The sequence below is a fragment of the Carassius carassius genome, chromosome 41 (genome assembly GCF_963082965.1).
Source record: "Carassius carassius chromosome 41, fCarCar2.1, whole genome shotgun sequence".
Taxonomy (NCBI): Eukaryota; Metazoa; Chordata; class Actinopteri; order Cypriniformes; family Cyprinidae; genus Carassius; species Carassius carassius.
In genome coordinates, this window is record NC_081795.1 from 24,666,484 (window position 1) to 24,688,355 (window position 21,872).

Consider the following 21,872-nt stretch of genomic DNA (forward strand, 5'->3'; position numbering starts at 1 on the left):
TCAAGTATTGGATGATCATGGATTTAATGTTGTTATTAACTTTTCCATGTTGAACTAATATTTTAGAATCTTATTAGAATCTTAATCTTAATGTCTTATTTGTGTTTCTACACTCATGCAGTGCTAATGTGCCACATTATTCATAATATAAATATAGAATTTAATAAACCAGTTTTATGTATGTAAACACTAAATTATCCTTAAATTGAATTTTCAAACTTCATTTAACAATGAAAACAAATTAGATATAAGAATAGATAATTTAATTAAAAGTAATAAAAACACTTGTATGCTTAGGTATTTGGCATATACAGTGGATCCTGACTGTTAGGTTGTAGAATGAGAGGGGCCAAAATTACTATATATATATATATAATGTTTATGGGAGTGCAGCTTTTCTGGTCACTATAAATTTCCGTGCCTTCACTCAAAATAAAATGATATGAACTATTCTAATTTCAATTTCTTCATAATGCATTGTGTATTATATTTATTGCATGAACAGACAAAAATGACAGCATAGTACTAAGTTTGTACATTTTATGGACACAGAAGGCTTCAAAGCATCCAGGAACAATGCTGTGAAAGAAGAGAAAAGCGGCTCTCATCACTCCAGACATAATGAAAGAGCACTGCTTTGTAAGCACAGAAATCAGACCAACAGAAAAGAAACCACTCCACCTGCTGCCAGGAAACTGTAAAATGAAGAGCTTCTCTGTCATGTTGTGCAGCCATGTGTCTGTCTGCTTCCTGTATATAAAGTCTGTCACATATACAGTATAAGCAATGTGTTGGTTACCTGCTTCACACTGAGGTTTGAACTTTAAACAGAGTTTAAAGGCTTCTCATCTGAGCCTGCAGCTACAGCGTCTGATACTCATTTCTAAAGAAGTGATAAAGAAGGTATGGCTTTTCTTTTTGTAGTTGTGCGACAGGTTTAGGTTGACTCAATTTAAAAGTGATTCAGAGTAAAAATAAATAAATTATAAATGAAATGAAATCATTGCTTTAATCTGCATTAAAGTAATTCAGAATAAACAGCTCAACATCGTTTTCAAAGTTATTTTGAAAACTGAATTCAATTGTACTGACTGAACAGTGTAGATTCAGCCATTCATTCGGTTATTTTTTTTTTCTTGCATTCTGAAATACACTATCTTACAACTACATTATTTGTTGCCTTACAAATATTCCAAGTTTTCATTATTAGTATCAGTATTAAAAAAAATAAAAATCTGTTTCATTTTCTATTATATTCCGTGAGAAAGTGGAAACAAGACCCCATAATCTTTTTTACACATTTCCGGAACACAGAACTAAATACAGTGTACAGTCATATTTGTCTTGATTGTTGGTTAACCAGAAAATGTGTTCATCATGTGTCAGCATTTGCATTTTGTATTTTTGATAACATTTGATATGCATCTGCATGTGCATTTACTGCTCGACTTCCTCTAAATGCAAAATGCATGTTCCCTACGGCACTTGTGCTTTTGTTATTGAAATCTGTGACACGGCTTAGAGGTTGTTACCCTTGCCATGTACAAGATGCTATCGCTGGGGTTCCCTTTCAGTCGGTCACTCTCGACGTAACGTCAGGGACTACTACTAGATCTAGATCTACTACTAGCCAATGCACATTGGTATGCAATTATTATCACAGTGTGAGCATAAAAAGGCAGCAGGTGCACTGCATACCATTTTACTTGTCTTTTTAAAGATGCCATTACACCCGTGCGTTTCTGTACCTGGCACCAGGTGATGGTCACAAACGCTGCCTCACATGTCTGGGCATTAAACATGTTGAGGTGGCGTTTGCAGATGAGTCATGTTCCCATTGCAGGAATATGACCATCTCAGAGCTGCGGACCAGGCTTCACTTCCTCCAGGGGGTCGGAGTTCTGTTACCTCTCCCACAATCTAGTGCTTGTCCTGGAGGCTACAAGGCAAAGGCTACTTCCAGCAATAGCACGGGTGGTTTGAGGATTACAGGGGTAGGCAAACCCTTCAGAGAACCAACCTTCGGGAGTCCACCAGTCCTCTTGAACTTCTGATCCAGTAAAGCAGCCAAAGAAACATGCTGGGCCCTCTTCAAATAGCGTACCAACGGTATCCTTGGTGCTTCTCCTGGCAACCAGATGTCGAGCGCTGCATCGAAAGGAGAGCTTTCTGAGGAAGATTCGGCTGTGCCTCCAGCATGTTTGTAATGCTTGAATTGGATCCAGAGATGACAGCTATGCTTTCCTGGGCTCGAGTGGAAACCTCCATCACTTCCCGGGTCTTCAAGGTTGGATGATTGATTGACCTGCACGAGAATGGTCACGATGCAGAAGCTCTGAAAGAGCTCAGAACCGCCACTGACCTCGTGCTCCGAGTGACAAAGATCACCGCGAGTTCTCTGAATCGTGCAATGTCCACACTTGTGGTCCAGGAGCACCATATCTGGCTGTGTCTGGTTGATATGAGGGACGCCGACAAAGTTTGGTTCCTTAATACCACTTTGTCCCAGACCAGCCTCTTAGGCGATGCAGCCAGGTAAGTGTTGCATAGCACACTCAGAGCCCTCTCCAGTCTGCTCACAAGCCACCAGAGATGAGTCCCTGCGTTCCACCTCGCTGCCACACTACGGGTACGGCGGTGGTTCCGTTGGTCCCGCTTGCATGGTTTCTGAGTGCCTGGCTAGCACTACCTAGCATGTCTCACTGTCTTCTGTGGACCATCTGCCTCGGCTATGCGATTCGAGATCCACTTTCCTGCAGAGTTTAGCTAAAACCTTGATCAAACTCATCTGTCTCTAACTTTCTATTGATCCCGAAGACCTTGATGAATTTGTTCAGGTGTGTTTGATTAGGGTTCGAGGTAAACTCTGAAGGAAAATGGACCTTTGAGTGCCAGAGTTGAGAAACCCCTGCACTATAGCGTCAATGTCAACAGTGCATCAATAGATGGCACTGTTACCAAAGAGCAAGCGGATGATTTTGTAAAGACAAAGTTTTTTGTGAATTTCTACATTTTATACACTTGCTCTGTATATGTGACCCTGGACCACAAAACCAGTCTTAAGTTTCAGTTTTTCAAAATTGAGATTTATACATCATTTGAATGCTGAATAAATATTTTTTTTCCATTGATGTATGGTTTCGAATCTGACGGTGCAAAAAAAAAAAAAAAAAAAGATTTTTGGCATAAAAGAAAAATACAATAATTTTGACCCATACAATGATCTCTTTTTTTTTTTTTAAACCACAGCTATTTAAGACTGGTTCGGTGGTCCAGGATCACATATACATTTTGATTAAATCAATTAAATTGCTTCTTTAAAAAATATATAAATAAAATAAATAATAATAATGAAAAAATTATAATACTATTTTATTTATTATTATTATTATTATAAACTACTGTATTAATAAAATAAATGAACCTTGTATATCTTAAAGCTACAGTTTTAGTTCATATACATTTCACTAATAAATCAATTTTTAAAGCAGTCAACTCCTCTCCACATATGCTTCTTGCAGTAGTTGATTATGGAAGACTTTAGGTTACTCACTGAGAACAGTGTGTGAGAGAGACGATAAAATGTTTGGGTCTTATAAAAAAAAAAAAGAAAGCTAAATGATCATTTACACATTAAACAATAAGTTTAATTAAAACTGTTATTGATTTAACAATTTTACTATTACTGGAATAACCTTTCATTATAGGCCATAACAAGATAATCTGAAACAACCATAAAATTCTGCACTAATGCACCGAGGGATTCTTGGGAAAGATTCATAAATTCACTTTGACTCATTACCTGCTTTTTTAGAATGGTACTGTACAGAAAAACGGGACGTTAAATCATTTTATGTTGTTTATTTATGAAAAACCTTGTATCTAAACCGGCCTACCACAACCTGCTTAATTCACAAAATAATGTTTAAAACTACTACTTTATTACATGACCATAAATGTAGCTACATTATGATTGCATTCATGTGCACATTAAGGTGCTCACACAGTGCAAAAAAAAAGAAAAAAAAAGAAAAAGAGCTCAAGTGTCTCAAGAAACGCGTTCTAATATAAACAAAAACGCCAGAATGCTTCCTGTCTGCACGCAACCTAAGCAACAAGACGCTTTTCTCTGTATCTATTCTTTTGTTTTGTGTTCCCTGGGGAGCTGCTGTGAGACTGTCTTACTGAACACGAGGCAGGACAGCTGGGACTCGAACCAAACACTAATGTGATGTTTCCTGTCACATGCAGATGGACGCTGATGTGGAGGCGAGCAGTGAAATAGATGAAATCCTCCAGCAGATCATGGAATTGGATAAATGGAGAGAGATATTTAACTCCCGCGGGTACGCGCACGTTCGGGCACTGCTGTCTGCTTCTCCTGCCCAGGACCCATGTTTACTCAACCTGTTTTTTATCTTACAGGTCGGAATTACCACAGGGCTATCTTGAAGTAAGTCTTAATCGGTTTTATTTATTTATATTTGGATTGCGTAATGTTTCTATTTCTAATTTAGACATCTTGCGATGCAAGCAAAGTGTTTTCTAGAGAAAGAAAAATGGTTACTGCTGGAGTAGATCAGCTCAAAACGACAAAATTATCATAATTTATTTTCCCCTCACGTCGTTCCAAATGGGTAAGGATTAAAATTTTTCCATCTCTGAAATGAAGGAAGATCATTTTGAAGAATTTAGCAAAACATTTGTATGCACTAACCCACAGGTAGGCATACTGTTTGTATTTTTATTTATTTATTATTATTATTTTTAAAGAAATTAGTGTACTATATATAGATTATTGTTTAAGTGGAAAAAAAGTTCAAAAACACAATACACAAACAAGTTGTGTTCCAAATTTGAGGTTGATATCTTAAAAATGAACTTGAACGAACATTTCCACTAGAGTGAATTAATTTCCAATGGAAGTATGCCTTTTTTTCCAATACGTTTAACCTTTTTGAATAATGTCAATGTTTCCTTTTCTGTTTTCGCATGTTTGTTCATATAGCAACCCACAAAGCAAATCTAATCTGGCCCAGCTCCGGGCCACGCAATCACTTTTCCCTCAGCCCAAGTGCTGCATAGAATGAGGGCCTTGAAGTGGCCCAGAACTTGATTAAATACAAGGGTCACACATGGGCCATAACCGTCCCGAATCTCAGCCAGTTAATCACCGTTAGCTGGCCCTGAACTGGGCCAAAACAGGTTTTATTACTGGTACCAATTCTGGTACCAAAGTAAACCAGAATCCCCAAATCTGAGCCACACCTGAGCCTTATATAGCCCAGACCCAAAACAGAATATTAATATTTTATATTATTGTATTGTGTATTACTATAAACGCCATTATTCATTTTGTGAAATGTTTTGGTAATGTACACACAAACTATGCCAATAAAATTAAACTTAATAGAAAATCAGACTTAAAACCCACAAATCATAAATGTGCAATAAAAAACATATTGCATTGATTTTTTTTTATTATTTATTATTTTATAAACAAGAGAAAACAAGAAAATCCTGCACACTAACAACTTGCAAAAAAGTAAAAGAAATACTTTAATAGCAACGTTTTGATCGTATGATCTTCATCAGGCATCTATAATTTTATAAACAACAAATCAACTAATGAAGTGGATAATAAAGTAGCATTATACAGTCTATAAGAGAAGCGTAACAGACAGACACTGTAATAATAAGAAGTTATTACAGATGTGTCAAAAGAGCAGTATAGTAGTCCAAATGATGATACATTTCAGTTGCAGTCCACTCTGGCAGAATATAATGTGTGAAGAGCAGGCCATAATTTAAGTGGTTAAACGCAGAAAATACTATCCCGACCCACTCCATCAAGGCACGCGTTTCTCATTCAAAACACGCATCACCAGAAACACGGCATGGCGAAATCTATGGCGAAACCGGCGAGAGCCAATGTGCGTTTGATATTGCTGCCGTAAAACTTGTTGTAAAACTTCTTAAGTGCAAATTTTAAATTATTACTAAAGCTACAGAAGGAGATACATATCGCAAATCAGTGGTTTAAAATTTGATCTGTTCCTCACAAAAGGATCACATGGATACAGAGGATTTAAATAAAAATAAAAAACTTTTATGATAATTTTATTTATTGCTTGTGCATACTAATGATTTGTCCCATGGTAAACCAAATAAAGATTACATGATAATGGTTAAATGATCTCTCTCTTTCTCTCTCTCTTTCTTTATGTAAGAATTGTTATATTATTTGTACTGAGAAAAATATAAAATTTTATAAAATTATAATTAAGTGCAGTTTAATGCAGTTGACTGATTTACTGGTTTGCTTAATTTTGAAATGATAATTTTTCATTCTGTTATGACTTACCATTTCAAATATTAAATTTAAACAATACTACACTTCATTAAAATGTATGTGATAATTTAACCAGTACCATGCAAAATTGTATTTATCTTTTTTATCTTGGGTCACATAATATGTTGTCAGATCACAAGCCTGATTTGGCCCTCATAATCACTGAACTGATCTGGGCCACACTCCTCCCACCAGAAATTGGCCCTCATATTGTTTGCCATGATCTACCCTGTGCCATCATTGCCACATACGACTAGCTCTGGCTGAAAATGTACATGCCATTGCCAACAGAAGGCCAGCAGTGCCATCTTGAGGCCACATTTGTGCCAAGACTGTTTGCTATGTGGGAAGTGCCAAAAACCTTACCAAGTTTTCTTTCCAATGAAGTAAAAAATTATTAACAAGTAAAACGTGAACTTTCTCTGTAAAAACTGAACGAATAAAACCAGGGGGTTAATTAAAGGTGATCAAGCTTCAAAATGAAAAATCTAAATCAAAGTAGTAAACTCTGTGCTATTGTAACGTTGACGTGTGACAACAGGGTTGAGCATCCAAGTGCAGGCTTTATTTACAAGAGTGGCCAGGACAGGCAGGGTCAATGAACAGCATAAAAGGTATTATTCAGGCTGAGACAAAAGAGTAATCCAAACACAGGCAAAGGTCAGGGCAGGCAGCAAAACAATCAGATAAAAGGGTCCAGAGGCAAGGCAAGGCGAAACTGGGAGAACAGAGGAACGCTACAGGCTAACAATACGGAGCAATGTGTGTGTATTGTATCAGGCTTTAAATAGGGTAAGACGGATGAGATAACAAGACACAGGTGAATGCAATCAATGATGATGAGTCCGGCAAAGGATTATGGGAAATGTAGTCTGGGGTATATTGGAAAAAGTCAGAGGTTGCGTGCCATCTGGTGGAGTTCATTGGAACTACAGTAGGAGATTGTGACAGCTATATTTTGATGAACAGACCGAAATATTAAAAATAGCTAGTCAAGGTTGTAAAGTCTGTTTTGTGAATGAATTTTTAGTAAATTGGAATACTTTTGGAGGCTTATAGTCAATATTTTGTAAAGTGATTAGGTGGACATCCCTTTGTGAAAAGAAAGTTTGAAATGGCTCAAGTGTTAGTAAATGATGACAGAACTTTAATTTTGTGGCCAAATGTTTCTGTTAAATATTTCAAATGAACGTGTTCTGATGCATTCTTCTGTGCTTTTAGCTGTTTTTAATGCAATAATGCATTTGTGTGAATACCTTTTAAATCTTGCGAATGGAAATGTAACATTCCGTTTGCCAATGTCATTCTTATGTGGTTAAGTCTAATATTTCAATAATCGATACTTCAGACACTGTGCTCTCAGGTGGCTGTATGTCATTTTTCCCATGGCATGCAGTCAGCCAATCAGATGAGAGTAAGTGGTTGTCTGCGTAGCTGCAATCCTCTCAACAAACTCCATATCACAGACTGGAAGAGAGGTGTGTGTTTGCTACCACATTTCCTGGAAGTCATTTTACTAGGCATATTGCTATTGCCATGTGTGAAAATGCATTTACATGCAATAATAGAGTGCATGTAAAGGCCATCATGACAGATTATCAGGACCTTCTGCGTACCATCAAGAGTTTGCAGCACTCCAGACTGAGCTACATAGAGCTTCTTCAAGAGGAGGTGAAGAGAAACCAAGATGTGAGTTATCTGCTGATGACTCATTCAACTCAAGCCTGGCAACTTCATATTCATAAGATTAGTAACTGTGCTTTAGGATTTATGTGACTGAAGAGTTATGTAGAAACTGGTAAGTTTAGGGTAAGACTGACTGACTGACTGACTGACTGACTGATTGATTGATTGCACAAACATTTAAAATTGATCATAAAACAGATTCTAAATGGAAGGTTTTAAAGTATAGTAAAACAGAAAACAGTTCTTTTTAATTTAACAATGTTTTCAAATATGAAACAACATTAAACAAAAAATAGTTTTCACCATTACAGGAGAAAAAACAAACAAACAAAACAACTTAAGGTACAACCAATATTTGTCAGGAAGCCTGAAAATATGTTTCGCTAGCATGTAATAACATTCATTTTAAGGGTAAGACAAGGTAGAAGGTATACTGTAGCAACTGCATATTTTCACTTTATCACTTGCATAGAGACCTAGTGAGAAGATCAAATCTGAAGAGGACAGTGAGGACTCTTCTAGGCCGGCCACCTCGGCCCATCACGTCAGCGCACAGAACGAGCAGTTTACAGCACCCTACTCCATTCCTCAAACCCTCACAGTGTCTCTGAGTCTGGGTGGGCAACCGCTGTCACCAGAGCTGGCGGTGGTGAGTCGTGGAACATGACCCTGTCACTTGATCTGCTGCTCTATTGCCTCCCATGTGTCTCATAACAGACTTGTGCTCTGTGTCCTGAAGACAAAAGACAGGATATCGACTTATCATTTATTTATTAGGACTTTAAGCATTAGATCAAGTTATTCTCATATAGTCATAACTACTGCTAATTCCACTGAACATACGATTATGTTTGAAAAAAATGATAAACCTACATTTCAATGATATTAGCTGGAACTTGGGTGTTGATTTTTATCAAAAATTAATGACTCAATTTTCCTGTCACTTGATTTATTATTATTATTATTATTATTTTGACATTTAATTTAGCTTTGTCTCTCATACAGAGTCTAAGAAATATTTTGTTTGGAAACACCTTCTATGTATTCAACTATGAGTGGAAGAAATCATTCTTCAAGTTTCAGGAGCCTTTCTCTGAAATGGCATATGCTCTGGAGACTGAGAGGCTGGTGAGTATAAGAGAACTTCATACATGTCATAAGTCATTGCTTATTGTCTTAGTTTTGGGTATAAACTTTTAAAACTCATAGGATATTGTAACAATTCTTTAAAACATGAAATGTTTGATTCATATAAATGAATTGAGGAGACAAAACCTTTCTCTTTGATGTGTAAGTGAAGTAAATGTGTATATCTAAACGCATGTAAAACAAACACAAAACATCTATGGTTGAAGGCATGTTGGTGATAAATATGCATTAATTTACTAAAAGAAACTGTCAGAGGCAAGGATCTAAGTGTAGGTTGTTTAATGAAGAAAACTGAGACAAAACCTTAACCAAAATGGGAAAAAAAAACAAGCAGAAACAGGCAAAGAACAAGGGAAACACAAGGGGTATATATACAGAGCAGAAGCAATGAACTAATTAGTAACCATAACAAAGATGATGGGTGAGGTTCAATAAGTGTCTAGAGCAACAAATGAGAGAAGCAGAGCAACAATGAAGACATAGGGTGTACTCACACTAGCCAGTTTGAACCGTACCCGAGTGCGTTTGACTACCAAAGCGCGGTTCGTTTGACTAGTGTGAGTGCTCCGTACCGTGCCCGGGCGCGGCTCGATTGGCCGGCCCTGGCCCGCTTGGAAGAGGTGGGCCAGAGCACGGTTCAGTTGGACTCGGGCGCGTTTCGCATGCAGTGTGAGCGCTAACCGTGCTGGAGCACGGAACAGGACGCGTGGCGTCGCGGTTTTGCGACGCTCCAAAAGCTCAGCTGGTACCTTGCAAACCTCCTCATACGAGCAGCGCGACTACGTGAAAATTTTCAGAGGGGGAGTGGGGAGTGGGGACAATCGTACTCGGGCCCGGTTCATGGCAACCGTGCCTAGTGTGAGTACACCCATAGACACAGGAAAACACAGGCAGGGATTGTCGCACATGCCATGAGGAGGGGAAAAAATTGGTGTTGCCACAAATTAACGCCGGTTTCACACTGCACGCGTAAGCAGAGAGTATTTTTTTTTCAGTGCACATGTTAACAGATTAGCGCATTCACACCACATGCAGAGGCAGTTCAGACACGTGTAGCAGGAGCAGAGCAGAAGCAGCGGTGCTGCGATCATTTCAGCGCAGAGTCTACTTTTGCTGTGCTACTTTTACCTGAATAACAAAAAAAAAAATAACACATTTCACCATAAAATCATGTAAGTGAAGTGTTTCACAGTAATTATATGAAAAACTAATTAGGGTACCTATAACAGGACTAAAGGCACACCTTAAGAAAAAAATTGCTTTTCACTACACAGCAAAATCCCCAGTGTTAATTTAACACTCTGAGTGTGGACTCATATAAACACTGAAGCAGTGTTAAAAGTAACACTGAAGCAGAGTTGAAGTTAATGAGATAATTAAGCAGTTAATTGAGTTATGATTGACCATTATTGAAGACACCTGATGTTAACAAGCAGAATCACCAAACGAGAAAATCACAATTTGTGTGTCACCATTATAGTGGTCAGTGTTTGCTTTAGTTGGGATCTTGGCCCTTCAGTTATTTACTTTAGACTTTGTGGGCTGTGGTAACTGAATTTTAACATACAGACCAGAGCAAAGGCAACCATGTGTGCTATTGATTGTGGTTTGAACTAATTGTCATGGAGTGACCTGAATGCCTGAGTTCAGGTTTCTTTACTGTATACATAAATTAAGTGAAAAAAAGTAAGCAATCCAGCATTTTTGGCATATTATGACATGTTTTTAAAAGTTAGTTCTAGATAAAAAAAAAATCATTAGTTTAGACACATAGACATCAAAAATCAGTGTGAGCATTACAACAATGGTGACCATCAAAAAAGCATGTTAACTTTTTATTCTAACTATATTTCATTTTTGCAGTTTTTATGTGAATTTTTAGTATCTAGTTTTGTGATTTTCAGAGTAGATCTGTTTATCTGAAAATGCTGTTTGTCACCGTTGTTGAGATTCATACGCTGATTCTTGTTATCTTTGTGTGCCTAAAATCAAACATTTTAATAATAAAAAAAAAATCTGAATCACTTGCAAAAGATGCCTACAAAACAGCCAGTATAGAGAATACAGACTCTTTCATTGTAGAATCAAAGCTGTTACAATCAATAATGGAAGTTTTACTTAGAGAAAAGAGTTTAAATGAGTTCAGTAATTCAGGTCAAACAACGATTACATTAAAACATAATCATCACCACCCGATGACTTTTGCTCTTGGCTTGCCAAACACATTTTAAAAGTAAAGAGTCACAAGCCAAGATCCCAACTAAAGAAAACACTGACCACTACAATACAAATTTTTATTTTCTTGTTTGGTGATTCTGCTTGTTAACATCAGGTGTCTTCAATAATGCTCAATCATAACTCAATTAATTTCTTAATTATCTCATTAACTTCAACTCTGCTTCAGTGTTACTTTTAACACTGCTTCAGAGTTTATATGAGTCCACACTCAGAGTGTTAAATTAACACTGGAGATTTTGCTGTGTATGCCCATAATGTGATTGCAGAAAAAATATTGTTATGAGGTAGCAAGGGGGACCTTTAACCCCATACGGGGTAAAAAACATGGGGCAAAAGGCACACAGTATAGTAAAGGCACACTCTAGCAAAATATATATATATATTTTTTTTACATTTTGATAAATTATATATATATATATATATATATATATATATATATATATATATATATATATATATATATATATATATATTAATAATAAATTCATTTGTGGCCACATTGTACTACGTTTCCCCCTTCATTTTAATTTATTTAAATCATAGCCAATTGTGGCATGTACAGGGCTCCATACTATTAGCCTATACATAAAATTATATTTTTTTCAATTATAATGAAAAAATATATATAATTCCAAAATCATCTTTGAAATTAATTACACAACTGGTATTATTTATTTGAGCTTCATCATATAGAAACTATGGTGGTTATGACATTTTATTATTATTTGAATGTTGTTTTTCTGAGTCAGTAATCTCTACACTTGGTACTATGACAGTCAGAATCCTTGTCAGATGTTTCATCATTATGCTTGTAAATTCGGGAATTAAAGGCATAGCTCAATCAGAAATGAAAGTTTTGTCATTATTCATTCATCTTTGTCATTTCAGACCACGTTATTTCCCATGGTGCATGAAATGACAAGTTAGTCCACATTCACATCTTAAATTTAAAACTGGTACATAGTGATAACTTTTTTGGGGGGTGAATTACCTTAATCTGAGTCGATTTGATTAGTTATTGTATTCTTATTTGACACTTGAAAAGATTTAACAGTCCTTAAAATAGCTGTTGTAAGTAGAACTGGAAAAATACTTACTAAAAATACTGGCTAAGCCCAAACTGGAGACAGTTGACCTTATGTGTGATCATGTTATCTAAGTTACTTCCCCTTTGCCAGAACTGCAAGTTAAATATGTGAACAAGGATTTTGTTACAAGCTTAAGTAGATCACTTCTCATAGGTCTTTTTCATGGAGAAGCCATGACTTCAGATTGATTAGCCCTTCACTATTGTTTGAACTTTGCATCACTACACGCCACCTCATTATTTCATGAGCTTGAAATGTTGGCTGTTTTCTTAACCACAGATCATTGGCACGCTTAAACTAAGGCAGCTAAGTTAACATGCTTTTCATCATCCTCAGGAAGTGAAGAGAGGGGCATGTCCTTAGCAGATTACACTGACATTAAAAGCACAATTATATTAAGAGCACTCTAGAAACTGATTCAAGGTGAACTTTCTCCACCATATAATTTCCACTCAAATAATAATGAAATCTGTCTTGCATGCCTTATGAATGGTTCATAAACTGAACACTAAGTGCTGGAGAACATTAAAACGGTTATTTTCACTACCATATACACTACCAAAAAGTTTGAGATGATAAGATTACTTTTTTAATGTTTTTAATTGAGGTCTCTTATGCTCACCAAGGGTGGATTTATTTGATCAAAAATACCGTAAAAGCAGTTATACTGTGAAATATTATTACAATTTAAAACAACTATTCTCTAGTCAAGTAACATTTACTTATATTGAACTTTATACAATACAGATTGTTTCAAAGCAGCTTTACTGTGATAAACAGGAAAATAATGATTGAGTGACGCAAACAATTCAATTCTGCAGTAAAGCAGCTCTAGAAAGACAATACTAATTAAGAATTAATCAGTTAGAAAAAAGTTCATTGTTGATTCAGTTTGTTTCAATAATGTGGTCTGTCACTCAAGGTCAATGCAGTGACACCAGGGGTCACATTTGGGAGCCCCAAACACCTCTGATACTTTAGAAAAGGCCACTGAGATTTTTAAAATGGAATTTGCATTTCACTCTCCTGGCTTGCTCCACTCATTATTATAATTTTTTTCTCTGAGATTCTCTCCATTCACCTCTGGCTAGAAACTTTGTTGGATATCTCTATGGCACATTTCAGTTGTTCTCTCTCCCACATGCACTGTTAAGTGCAAAAGAGTTCCCCTGGGTGCTTCAATGAGCTACTAAAAGAGAGATTTCCATAAGAGAACATTCTCTAACAAGAGAGTTTCCCCATAAAAGAGACATTTCCCCTAAGAGCAACACTGTAGAAAACATCTTTTTAAAGATGAAATTCCAAGTTTCAGTCCAAGTTTCCCATCCAAAACCTGTAAAATCACAACATCCATGATGGCGAGAGCTTACAGCGCTGTCAGACATGCCGCCTCCACATTGAGAGAGATGCACAAAGTTAGCCCCGACCCAGTATCATGCAGGAGCTGCAAGTGGCAACTGCTCTTGGTCTATGGATGATGAAGGTCACAGCACAGACACTTGGTCAGGCAATGTCCACCCAGGTGGTCCAATAGTCCATTCATGGCTCAAAATTGCAGAGATGAGGGATGCCAAGAAAGAGCCCTTTGTTCAGAGCAAGGTAGGTGTTTCGACACCTTTACAGCCACAGCAATGAGATCAGGTTGTTACCTGGGTGCTTCTCATGTAGAGTCTGAACACATGCTTAACACTTCCAATCTATCATGCTGGCTCATCAGAACAATTCAACCCAAAAGAAAAGATGGTGGGTCGGGGCCAGTCTAAGATCTGCAAGTTTTGAATCAGGGCCTGCATAAGCACCTTTTCATGTTGATATTGATGCAGAAAAGCATTTTTACATGCATCAATATCAAGAATGGTTTGTGGCAACACACAATGAAGGGTTATCCCCCTTCACCTTGAAGTTGTACGTGGCTGATGTAGAAGCACATTATGACACAGTGGATGGTAAGTACACACGAAAGCAAAACCTGGTCAAAAGGTTCCTCAGAAATGTGAGAAGGGTAACTCACTGGGGTCTGAGAGGGGTTTTAATTTTTTTATGTTTGTTTTGGGATTGCAGATTACATTCTTTGTTAGCAAAATGTGCTTGGAGTTCTGCCCAAAATACTTCTGAGACTCCGACCCGGCTATGTGCCCACCACCCCTTTCAGGCATCAGGTGGTGAATGTGTAAGCGCTCCATTGTGTCAAGGCAGACACAGCCGTGTCCTTGCTGGGCTGTATCCAATACCTTTGTGAGATTTTTACAATCGCCATGTTAAGCCAGTTTTGTCCCAAATGTTACTGGGTATGAACAGGTCAGCATTAGGCAACTGGCTGACAACTTGCATGGAGTGCCTTTCCCTTCTCTGAGGTGATAATGTGCACTTTTTTGTCCATCTAAGTTCTCCAATTCCTGCGAACCCTGAAAACCATCCTGTTTCTCCAGCACTCACATGTACTTGGGTTGAGTGCTTCATATGTGCTGATTCCCTCTTGGTAATCCCGTATGATCCATTTTCCACTGCTCTGTTTTCCTGTCGGAAAAACCGTGGGTCTTCCACTGGGCAAGGCCTCATAACACAGTTCAGATGGTTGAACATTTAATATAGGGCCCCCTAGTGTCACTAATTTGACACAATATCAAGTGATTGAGGGAATGTCTTGGTTACTATTGTAACCTCTGTTCTCTTGATGGAGGGAACAAGATGTTGTGTCCCTCCTGTCACAACACTGAACACCCCACTGAAATGACAGAGACACTGTTTTGGCTCCTCTTCACAAACCTAAATGAGTGGAGCACGGCATCACCTTTTATAACCGTATGGAGTTTGGGGTTCCCAGTCGCCCTAATGTCACTCTATCAGAGAACAGAGGTTACAGTAGTAATGGAGATGTTTGGATCTAGTATCTTCTTTGTCACTTGATCCTCCAGAAATCATTCTAATATGCTGATTTGTTACTAAAGACGTATTTCTTATTATAAATAATGTTGAAAACGGTTCTTTGTTAGTTCTGCCAAAAATGAACATTCTGTGATTTAAGTATCTGATTATTTTTTATTTGGCTAAACTGTCCCTTTAAATACACAAAGTCTGGTACAAACTGTTTTAATTATAACCTTTGGACTAGTCATATATGTATATTTGTTGTGTTTCATCATTAACATGGAAGTCCTGTGTTCTGAAATGTCTATTACTGTTAAAGCAAATTAAAATGTGGAATTTGTGAACAGTGTTTTCTATTTCTGTTCACTTACAGGGAGGAGCGTGTGCTATTCAGATGGTGGTTCAGGCTCATATTATTAAATATTTGCTCTTCGACCAGTCAGTAAACTCATGCACAATGCAAAGGTGATTTATTTTTTCAAGTTTGAATAATTGGGATATAACCATGGCAGAGAGGAAAGATTTCAGATTTTCAGTCAGTAATAACTTGCATTTCAATCTGTTTCTTTCAGAACATTTATGGTTGGGGTAGAAGTGGTGTTAATAGCTCCAAAATATTGCTATTTCTATATTATATAAAATTAATAACAATAATAAATAAAAATTAATATACATATTTAGCATTTGAAATCACTTGTGTCATTCAAATGAAAGTTTTTTTTGATGGTTTTGACTGAATCGTCTGAAGTGAAATGAGAATGTTGTGGTACTGCACAGTCCAGTGTATCACCGCTCTGACAGACTCTTTCTCTCGTTCTCAGTATGGTGACAGTAGGGGAGAACGAGCAGAGGAAGGCCCTGGCAGCCGCTCTATCTGACATCTTGTGGACAGCTGGTGAGGAGCAGACTGCTACCGTCTGCTTGGTCACGTCAGAGCGCTGTTTTACCCCCCACATGGACTACAAACTGGACAGCTTCACAGAGAGGGTACATGCAGTTTATTAAAAAATTAACATACAGCTTAAAAAAAAAAATAAAAATAAAAATAAATATATATATATATATATATATTTCTTACTTTTTTTAAATTCTACAGTTGCAGATTTTCACCTTTAAAGAGAAAGAAGATGTTAGATCATTTATATGGGAGCACATCCAATGTGTGAGTATATTTTTAAAACACAAATGATATATTATTGGGTAAATCTATGCCATATGTTATATTATTATATATGTCCATAATAACTTTAATAAATGCACTTGATAATTTTAATCGCACTTTCTTTGACTTACCCAGATGTTTTTTTTTTTTTAACTTTCACCTGAATGTCTTTAGTTTAAGGAAGAAGGAAGCCATGGCATCATACTTTTTCTGTACAGTCTTATCTTCTCCAGGACTATTGACAGGTATGTTTACAGGTTTTCTTGAAAGAAATTAGTAATTCGATTCAGCAAGGAAGCATTACATTGATCAAAAGTGAGAGTAAAGACATTTACACTGTTACAAGAAAAAAAAAAGAAAAAGAAAAGAAAAAAAGTCATAATACAGTCAGTTCGTAAAAGAATATGGATCTGCCATATGAAAAAAACATAAAATTATCAGAGAGAATTTTAGTATTTTAAATGAATGAAGTGAGTGATTGAATTAAGCAGTCTCTGAATTTGTAGGATACGGGCAGATTTTGATTGTACCTCCACTCATCTTTTGCATTTGAGCTTGGGGAACTTTGTTTGTCGACAGGTGAGGAAGGGAATTTTTTTTTTTTTGAGATTTTTGTTCATTTGACTTGTTAGTATTTAATTGCGTCAAACTCCCTACATCCATTAGGCTTTATTAAACCTGTTGCTGACCGGCCACGCTACTCCTCAAGTCTTCAATGGTACATCACTGAACGATGAGCAACACAAAGCTCTCCACGGGGTTCTGACACGCAGTCATGTCGGATATCTGCTCTGGAACAGAGAACAATTCAACCATGCACAGCTTCCCCTGGTACAGCACCCATCCTACGGGTTTGGTCTTTCACTCTGTCACTTTCTCTCTAAACTTTACATTACTGTAGGCAACATATGAATATACGCTGTAAAAATTTGAAGATACTTGAGCCAGCAGTTGTGATTCCCGAGATTACCATATTGATCAAACCCTTTAGAGGACCTCTAGGAACTTAAAAAGAAGAACTTTACAAAAGAAAAGGGGGTATTTCTCTGAGGAACTTTTTGTACAAAATGGAGCCCTTGAAGTTGAAGTTCCTTCAGTGCACAATAAATACATTTTTCGATACGCATTCTTACAAGTTACGAGCCTGTGAACTTCAAACTTCTTGTTTTCAGTCTCCCAAGTGCAAGCTCACATATAAGTGATGGTTTGTGAAAGTAAACATTTATAATTTTGCTTTGCATAATTTTAATAAAGACCTGGAGAAACCTTACAGTATTTTTATAGGCACATTAGGCACAAATACATGCTGTAAAATAAAAAGTTATAAAGTAATATGAAAATAAATTTTAATAGGTTATGACATTTCAATTCTCACAAAGATGTGTTCTGTGTCCTCGCGTCCTTCCGAGTTGGTTCTATCAAGGTATCATGGCTGGACAGGTCCCCATATCTGTTCTTGGCGTTCTTGGAGATGACTAAATACTGAGGTTACTTGAGGCACCCTAAAATGGCTCCCAACAGGTTCACCAAAGAGGTCTGCTAATAGATCAGTGACAACCTTTGTCAAAAAGCAGTGCACTTTAGGTGTGCTTTTTTTAAGAATACTTTTGGAAATAATATACAGGAATTTAATGTTTTCAGACTTAGCTGAATGTAAATTGCAGTTAAATAAAAATAAATTGCAGTTCAACAGTTATTATCTTAAATTGAGTGCTTTTTGACCCACTTAAGTATTTTTAGTTTTTTCTTTTTCACGAAGGAAAAATATCTCGATAAAATATTTCATTAGAAACACACTTTCTAATTATAAATATATCTATCTAATATATGACTCTAAAACCAGCAAGTAAACTCCTCAGATATATGTGAGTGTAAAACTATTAATAAATGTATTCATGTCACAACACAACAGCTGACATATTACAGCCTTTATTATAATTTCCTTGTTATAAAAAGTCAAACAGCATTACTGACCTTTGACACACGGTCATAAGGGGTCCATTCTGTGAAATAATTGTCTGCTTTATTGCTTTCTGCATGTTGTTTGCATCACATGGTTCATGGGCTCTGTTTGAAGCTAATTCCCACCGTGTATTGATGTTTTTCTGGTTTAATTTTGTAAGGCTTTACTTAAAAAAATGCTGCTTTATCTACTCCCACAGGACTTTTGGCTTCTTAATTCCTGTTTTACTGCACTGTAATCTATTATATTTTGAACACATCCATGTTGAGTTGAACACTTTTCTCCTAAGGTGGGCAGCATGCTGAAAACACCCAGGCTGCCTATCTGGGTGTGCAACATCAATAGCACCTACAGTGTTTTATTCAGCCCAAACCGTTCACTGCTCTCTGACTGGAAAATGGAGCATCTTTTCCAGCTTTACTTCTACAATGGCTATCCAACTCAGCTCAGCACAACAATGCTCACCATAGGTAGAGTCGTTAGCTGCTGCCCACACTTCATTCTTATTGATGCCACCTGCCAGTGTGAACCAAAATATTTAAATGTATGTATTGTATTGCTCTTTTGTATTTCAGATACACACTCCCATCACTGGGAGGCTGAACATAATGATATTCAAGAAGACCCTGAAAAAAAGTTTCCATCTGTAGAGATGACCATTAGGACCAAGTGGGAGGGAGCGGTTATTGACTGGAATGGAACAGTGCCTTTTTTCTGAAGAGATTTGAAGCAGGGTCACCTGATTTGTAGCATACATTTACATTTACATTTAGCAGACGCTTTTATCCAAAGCGACTTACAAATGAGAACAATAGAAGCAGTCAGGTCAACAAGGGAACAACAACAGTATACAAGTGCCATGACAAGTCTCAGTTAGTCTAGTATAGAATGCATATTTAGGTTGTTGTTTTTTTTTTTTTTTTTTTAATTAAAAGACAAGAAAAGAAAAAGTGCTAGTGTTAGTTGGTTAAGTGCAGGCGAAAAAGATGAGTCTTTAGCTGTTTCTTGAAAATGAGCTGTACGAATTGAGAGTGGGAGGTCATTCCACCAGCTGGGCACAGTCCAGGATAAGGTCAGTGAGAGTGATTTTGAACTTCTTTGGGATGGTACCACAAGGCGTCTATCACTTGCAGAGCGCAAACTTCTGGAGGGCACATAAGATTTAACCAATGAGTTTAGGTAAGTTGGTGCCGTGCCAGTGGTCGTCTTGTAGGCTAGCATCAGTACCTTGAATTTGATGCGAGCAGCTACTGGTAGCCAGTGTAACCTGATGAGGAGAGGAGTAACGTGAGCTTTTTTTGGCTCATTGAAGACAACCCTCGCTGCTGCATTCTGGATCAATTGCAGAGGCTTGACAGTACATGCAGGAAGGCCCGCCAGGAGAGCATTACAATAGTCCAGTCTGGAGAGAACAAGAGCTTGAACAAGAAGTTGGGTTGCTTTCTCTGACAGGAAGGGTCTAATCTTCCTAATGTCTAAAGGGTCTAATCTTCCTAAGGCAAACCTGCAGGACCGGGTAGTTGTAGCAATGTGGTCTGTGAAGCTTAACTGATGATCCATCACAACTCCTAGGTTTCTAGCTGTCCTCGAAGGAGTAATGGTTGATGAGCCCAGCTGTATAGAGAAGTTGTGATGAAGCAATTGGTTAGCTGGAATCACCAGGAGTTCTGTCTTCGTAATGTTAAGCTGAAGGTGATTGTCATTCATCCAGCTAGAGATGTCACTCAGACAGGCTGAAATGCGAGCAGCTACCGTCGGGTCATCTGGTTGGAATGAGAGGTAGAGTTGGGTGTCATCAGCGTAGCAGTGATGTATACATCTCCTGGCCTGAAATAGAGTAGACTAACATACTGTAGGTTATAATTTGGGCTTACTTTTGACTTTCAGTTTGGCTTGCGAATCTTAATAACACGATTACTCTTCACAACCTGTCCATTTGAACATCTCAGAATCTGAGCATTTAATACGTGAAAACCTTAAATATGTAAAACATGTCTTTTGTAAAACAACATCTTTTGTTTGTTAAAAATAGATTCAAATCTGGTACACATGTCCCTTTCCGGGCCTATATTAGCCCCCATACTGTTTTTGTCCTTCTATTTGGATCTGACATGGGTTCAGACTGCAAGTCTCAAGTCATGACAGAAAAGGCTGATATCTCAAGTTACACGGTTTAATTAATTTAAGTCAAGACCTTTATTCAAAGCCTTGCACTCTTTGATACCTCTGTGGTATAAATCATGTATGTAGTATTTTATTTTTGTATTTTAATTATTGCTGTATGACAGTATTATTAAAGAAAGGCAATACTTTACAATAAGGATCAGTAATTTAACATTTTTACAGCATTTAACTGACGTAATAACTAACTACTGTAAAGTGTAAAAAATATTAGTATATGTAGAAATTAAAATGAACCTAGTTTAATAAATTGTTTGTTATTTAATTGTTACTAACTAATTGTAACACAGAACTGTTTTTTAAAGTGTTACCTAAATAAATAATAACTCTCTCTCTCTCTATCCCTCTCTCTCTCTCTCTCTCTCTCTCTCTATATATATATATATATATATATATATATATATAAAACATATTTTTGATTGTTTATAGATTGAACTCATGACTGTGACATTTGGTTTACTTGTAAGAACGGGCAAACAAATAACAGTAAAGTTATATTTAAAAAATTAAAAATCATGTAAATTCAGTGAGTTATGGACTACAGGGTGATTGAAGGAATACAGAAAGTACTGAAGATCTGCATTATAAAGAGCTTTACTTGTAGCAATATTTTAACTGTTCAGGACTCTAACAGGTGTTAAGTATAGAAATGATAGATTACTGCTGATTATCAGATTTTCTGAATTTGGTAAAAACAACAGAGGACTTAAGACAAAGCCTTGTGGCACATCACTTCAATATGCTGTAAAGGTTCTTATTTGATGTAGTTTATTATCAAAGGCTAAATTGACATAATAGGATATACACTTTTATGACAGAATTATACTGCATTATACAAAAGAAATAGAAAATATATTTTATATACTGAGATACAGGTGTATAAATACAATATTGCCAATAAGAACTTATAAAGTTAATGTGTCTTTCTAAAGAAGGTCGACTTTATCAGTTAACAATTGCATCTAACATTCTGAACATATATGTATTCCCTTTACAGACTTTCTCTTTTGGATGTGTAATAAGATGACACATAAATGGCTATTTTTCAATACACGTTAATATGTAATTTAGGAATCGATAGTGAAAACAGATCTGGTCTTTTGTGTTATGCAACAGAATTTCAATATTACAAAATTTAAGATGTAAAACCTTCATCTGTAAGAGCCAGAACAAAGTCTTTATCAT

The 21,872-nt window shown here is 36.7% G+C and overlaps 1 protein-coding gene across 2 annotated transcripts; it reads left to right on the forward strand.

Moving 5' to 3' along the window:
• Positions 1-388: 388 nt before the first annotated feature.
• Positions 389-19,257, forward strand: mindy4b (MINDY family member 4B). 2 transcript variants are annotated; one of them, XM_059533605.1, is made up of 13 exons: positions 389-903; positions 4,252-4,346; positions 4,426-4,453; positions 8,511-8,687; positions 9,044-9,166; positions 15,755-15,846; positions 16,203-16,368; positions 16,478-16,543; positions 16,718-16,788; positions 17,050-17,122; positions 17,210-17,374; positions 18,796-18,976; positions 19,082-19,257. In XM_059533605.1, exons 2-13 carry the CDS (start codon positions 4,252-4,254, stop codon positions 19,222-19,224), a joined length of 1,380 nt encoding a protein of 459 aa, XP_059389588.1. In that variant the 5' UTR covers positions 389-903; the 3' UTR covers positions 19,225-19,257. The 2 variants fall into 2 exon arrangements, with proteins under 2 accessions (XP_059389588.1, XP_059389589.1); XM_059533606.1 differs by lacking the exon at positions 389-903 and adding an exon at positions 2,485-2,535.
• Positions 19,258-21,872: the final 2,615 nt, after the last annotated feature.

Coding starts and splice junctions, on each gene's coding strand:
- mindy4b (XM_059533605.1), top strand. CDS start 4,252: ATGGACGCTGATGTGGAGGCGAGCAGTGAAATAGATGAAATCCTCCAG. Junction 8,688..9,043: donor TGTCACCAGAGCTGGCGGTG/GTGAGTCGTGGA, acceptor TCTCTCATACAG/AGTCTAAGAAATATTTTGTT. Junction 16,789..17,049: donor TTCTCCAGGACTATTGACAG/GTATGTTTACAG, acceptor CTGAATTTGTAG/GATACGGGCAGATTTTGATT.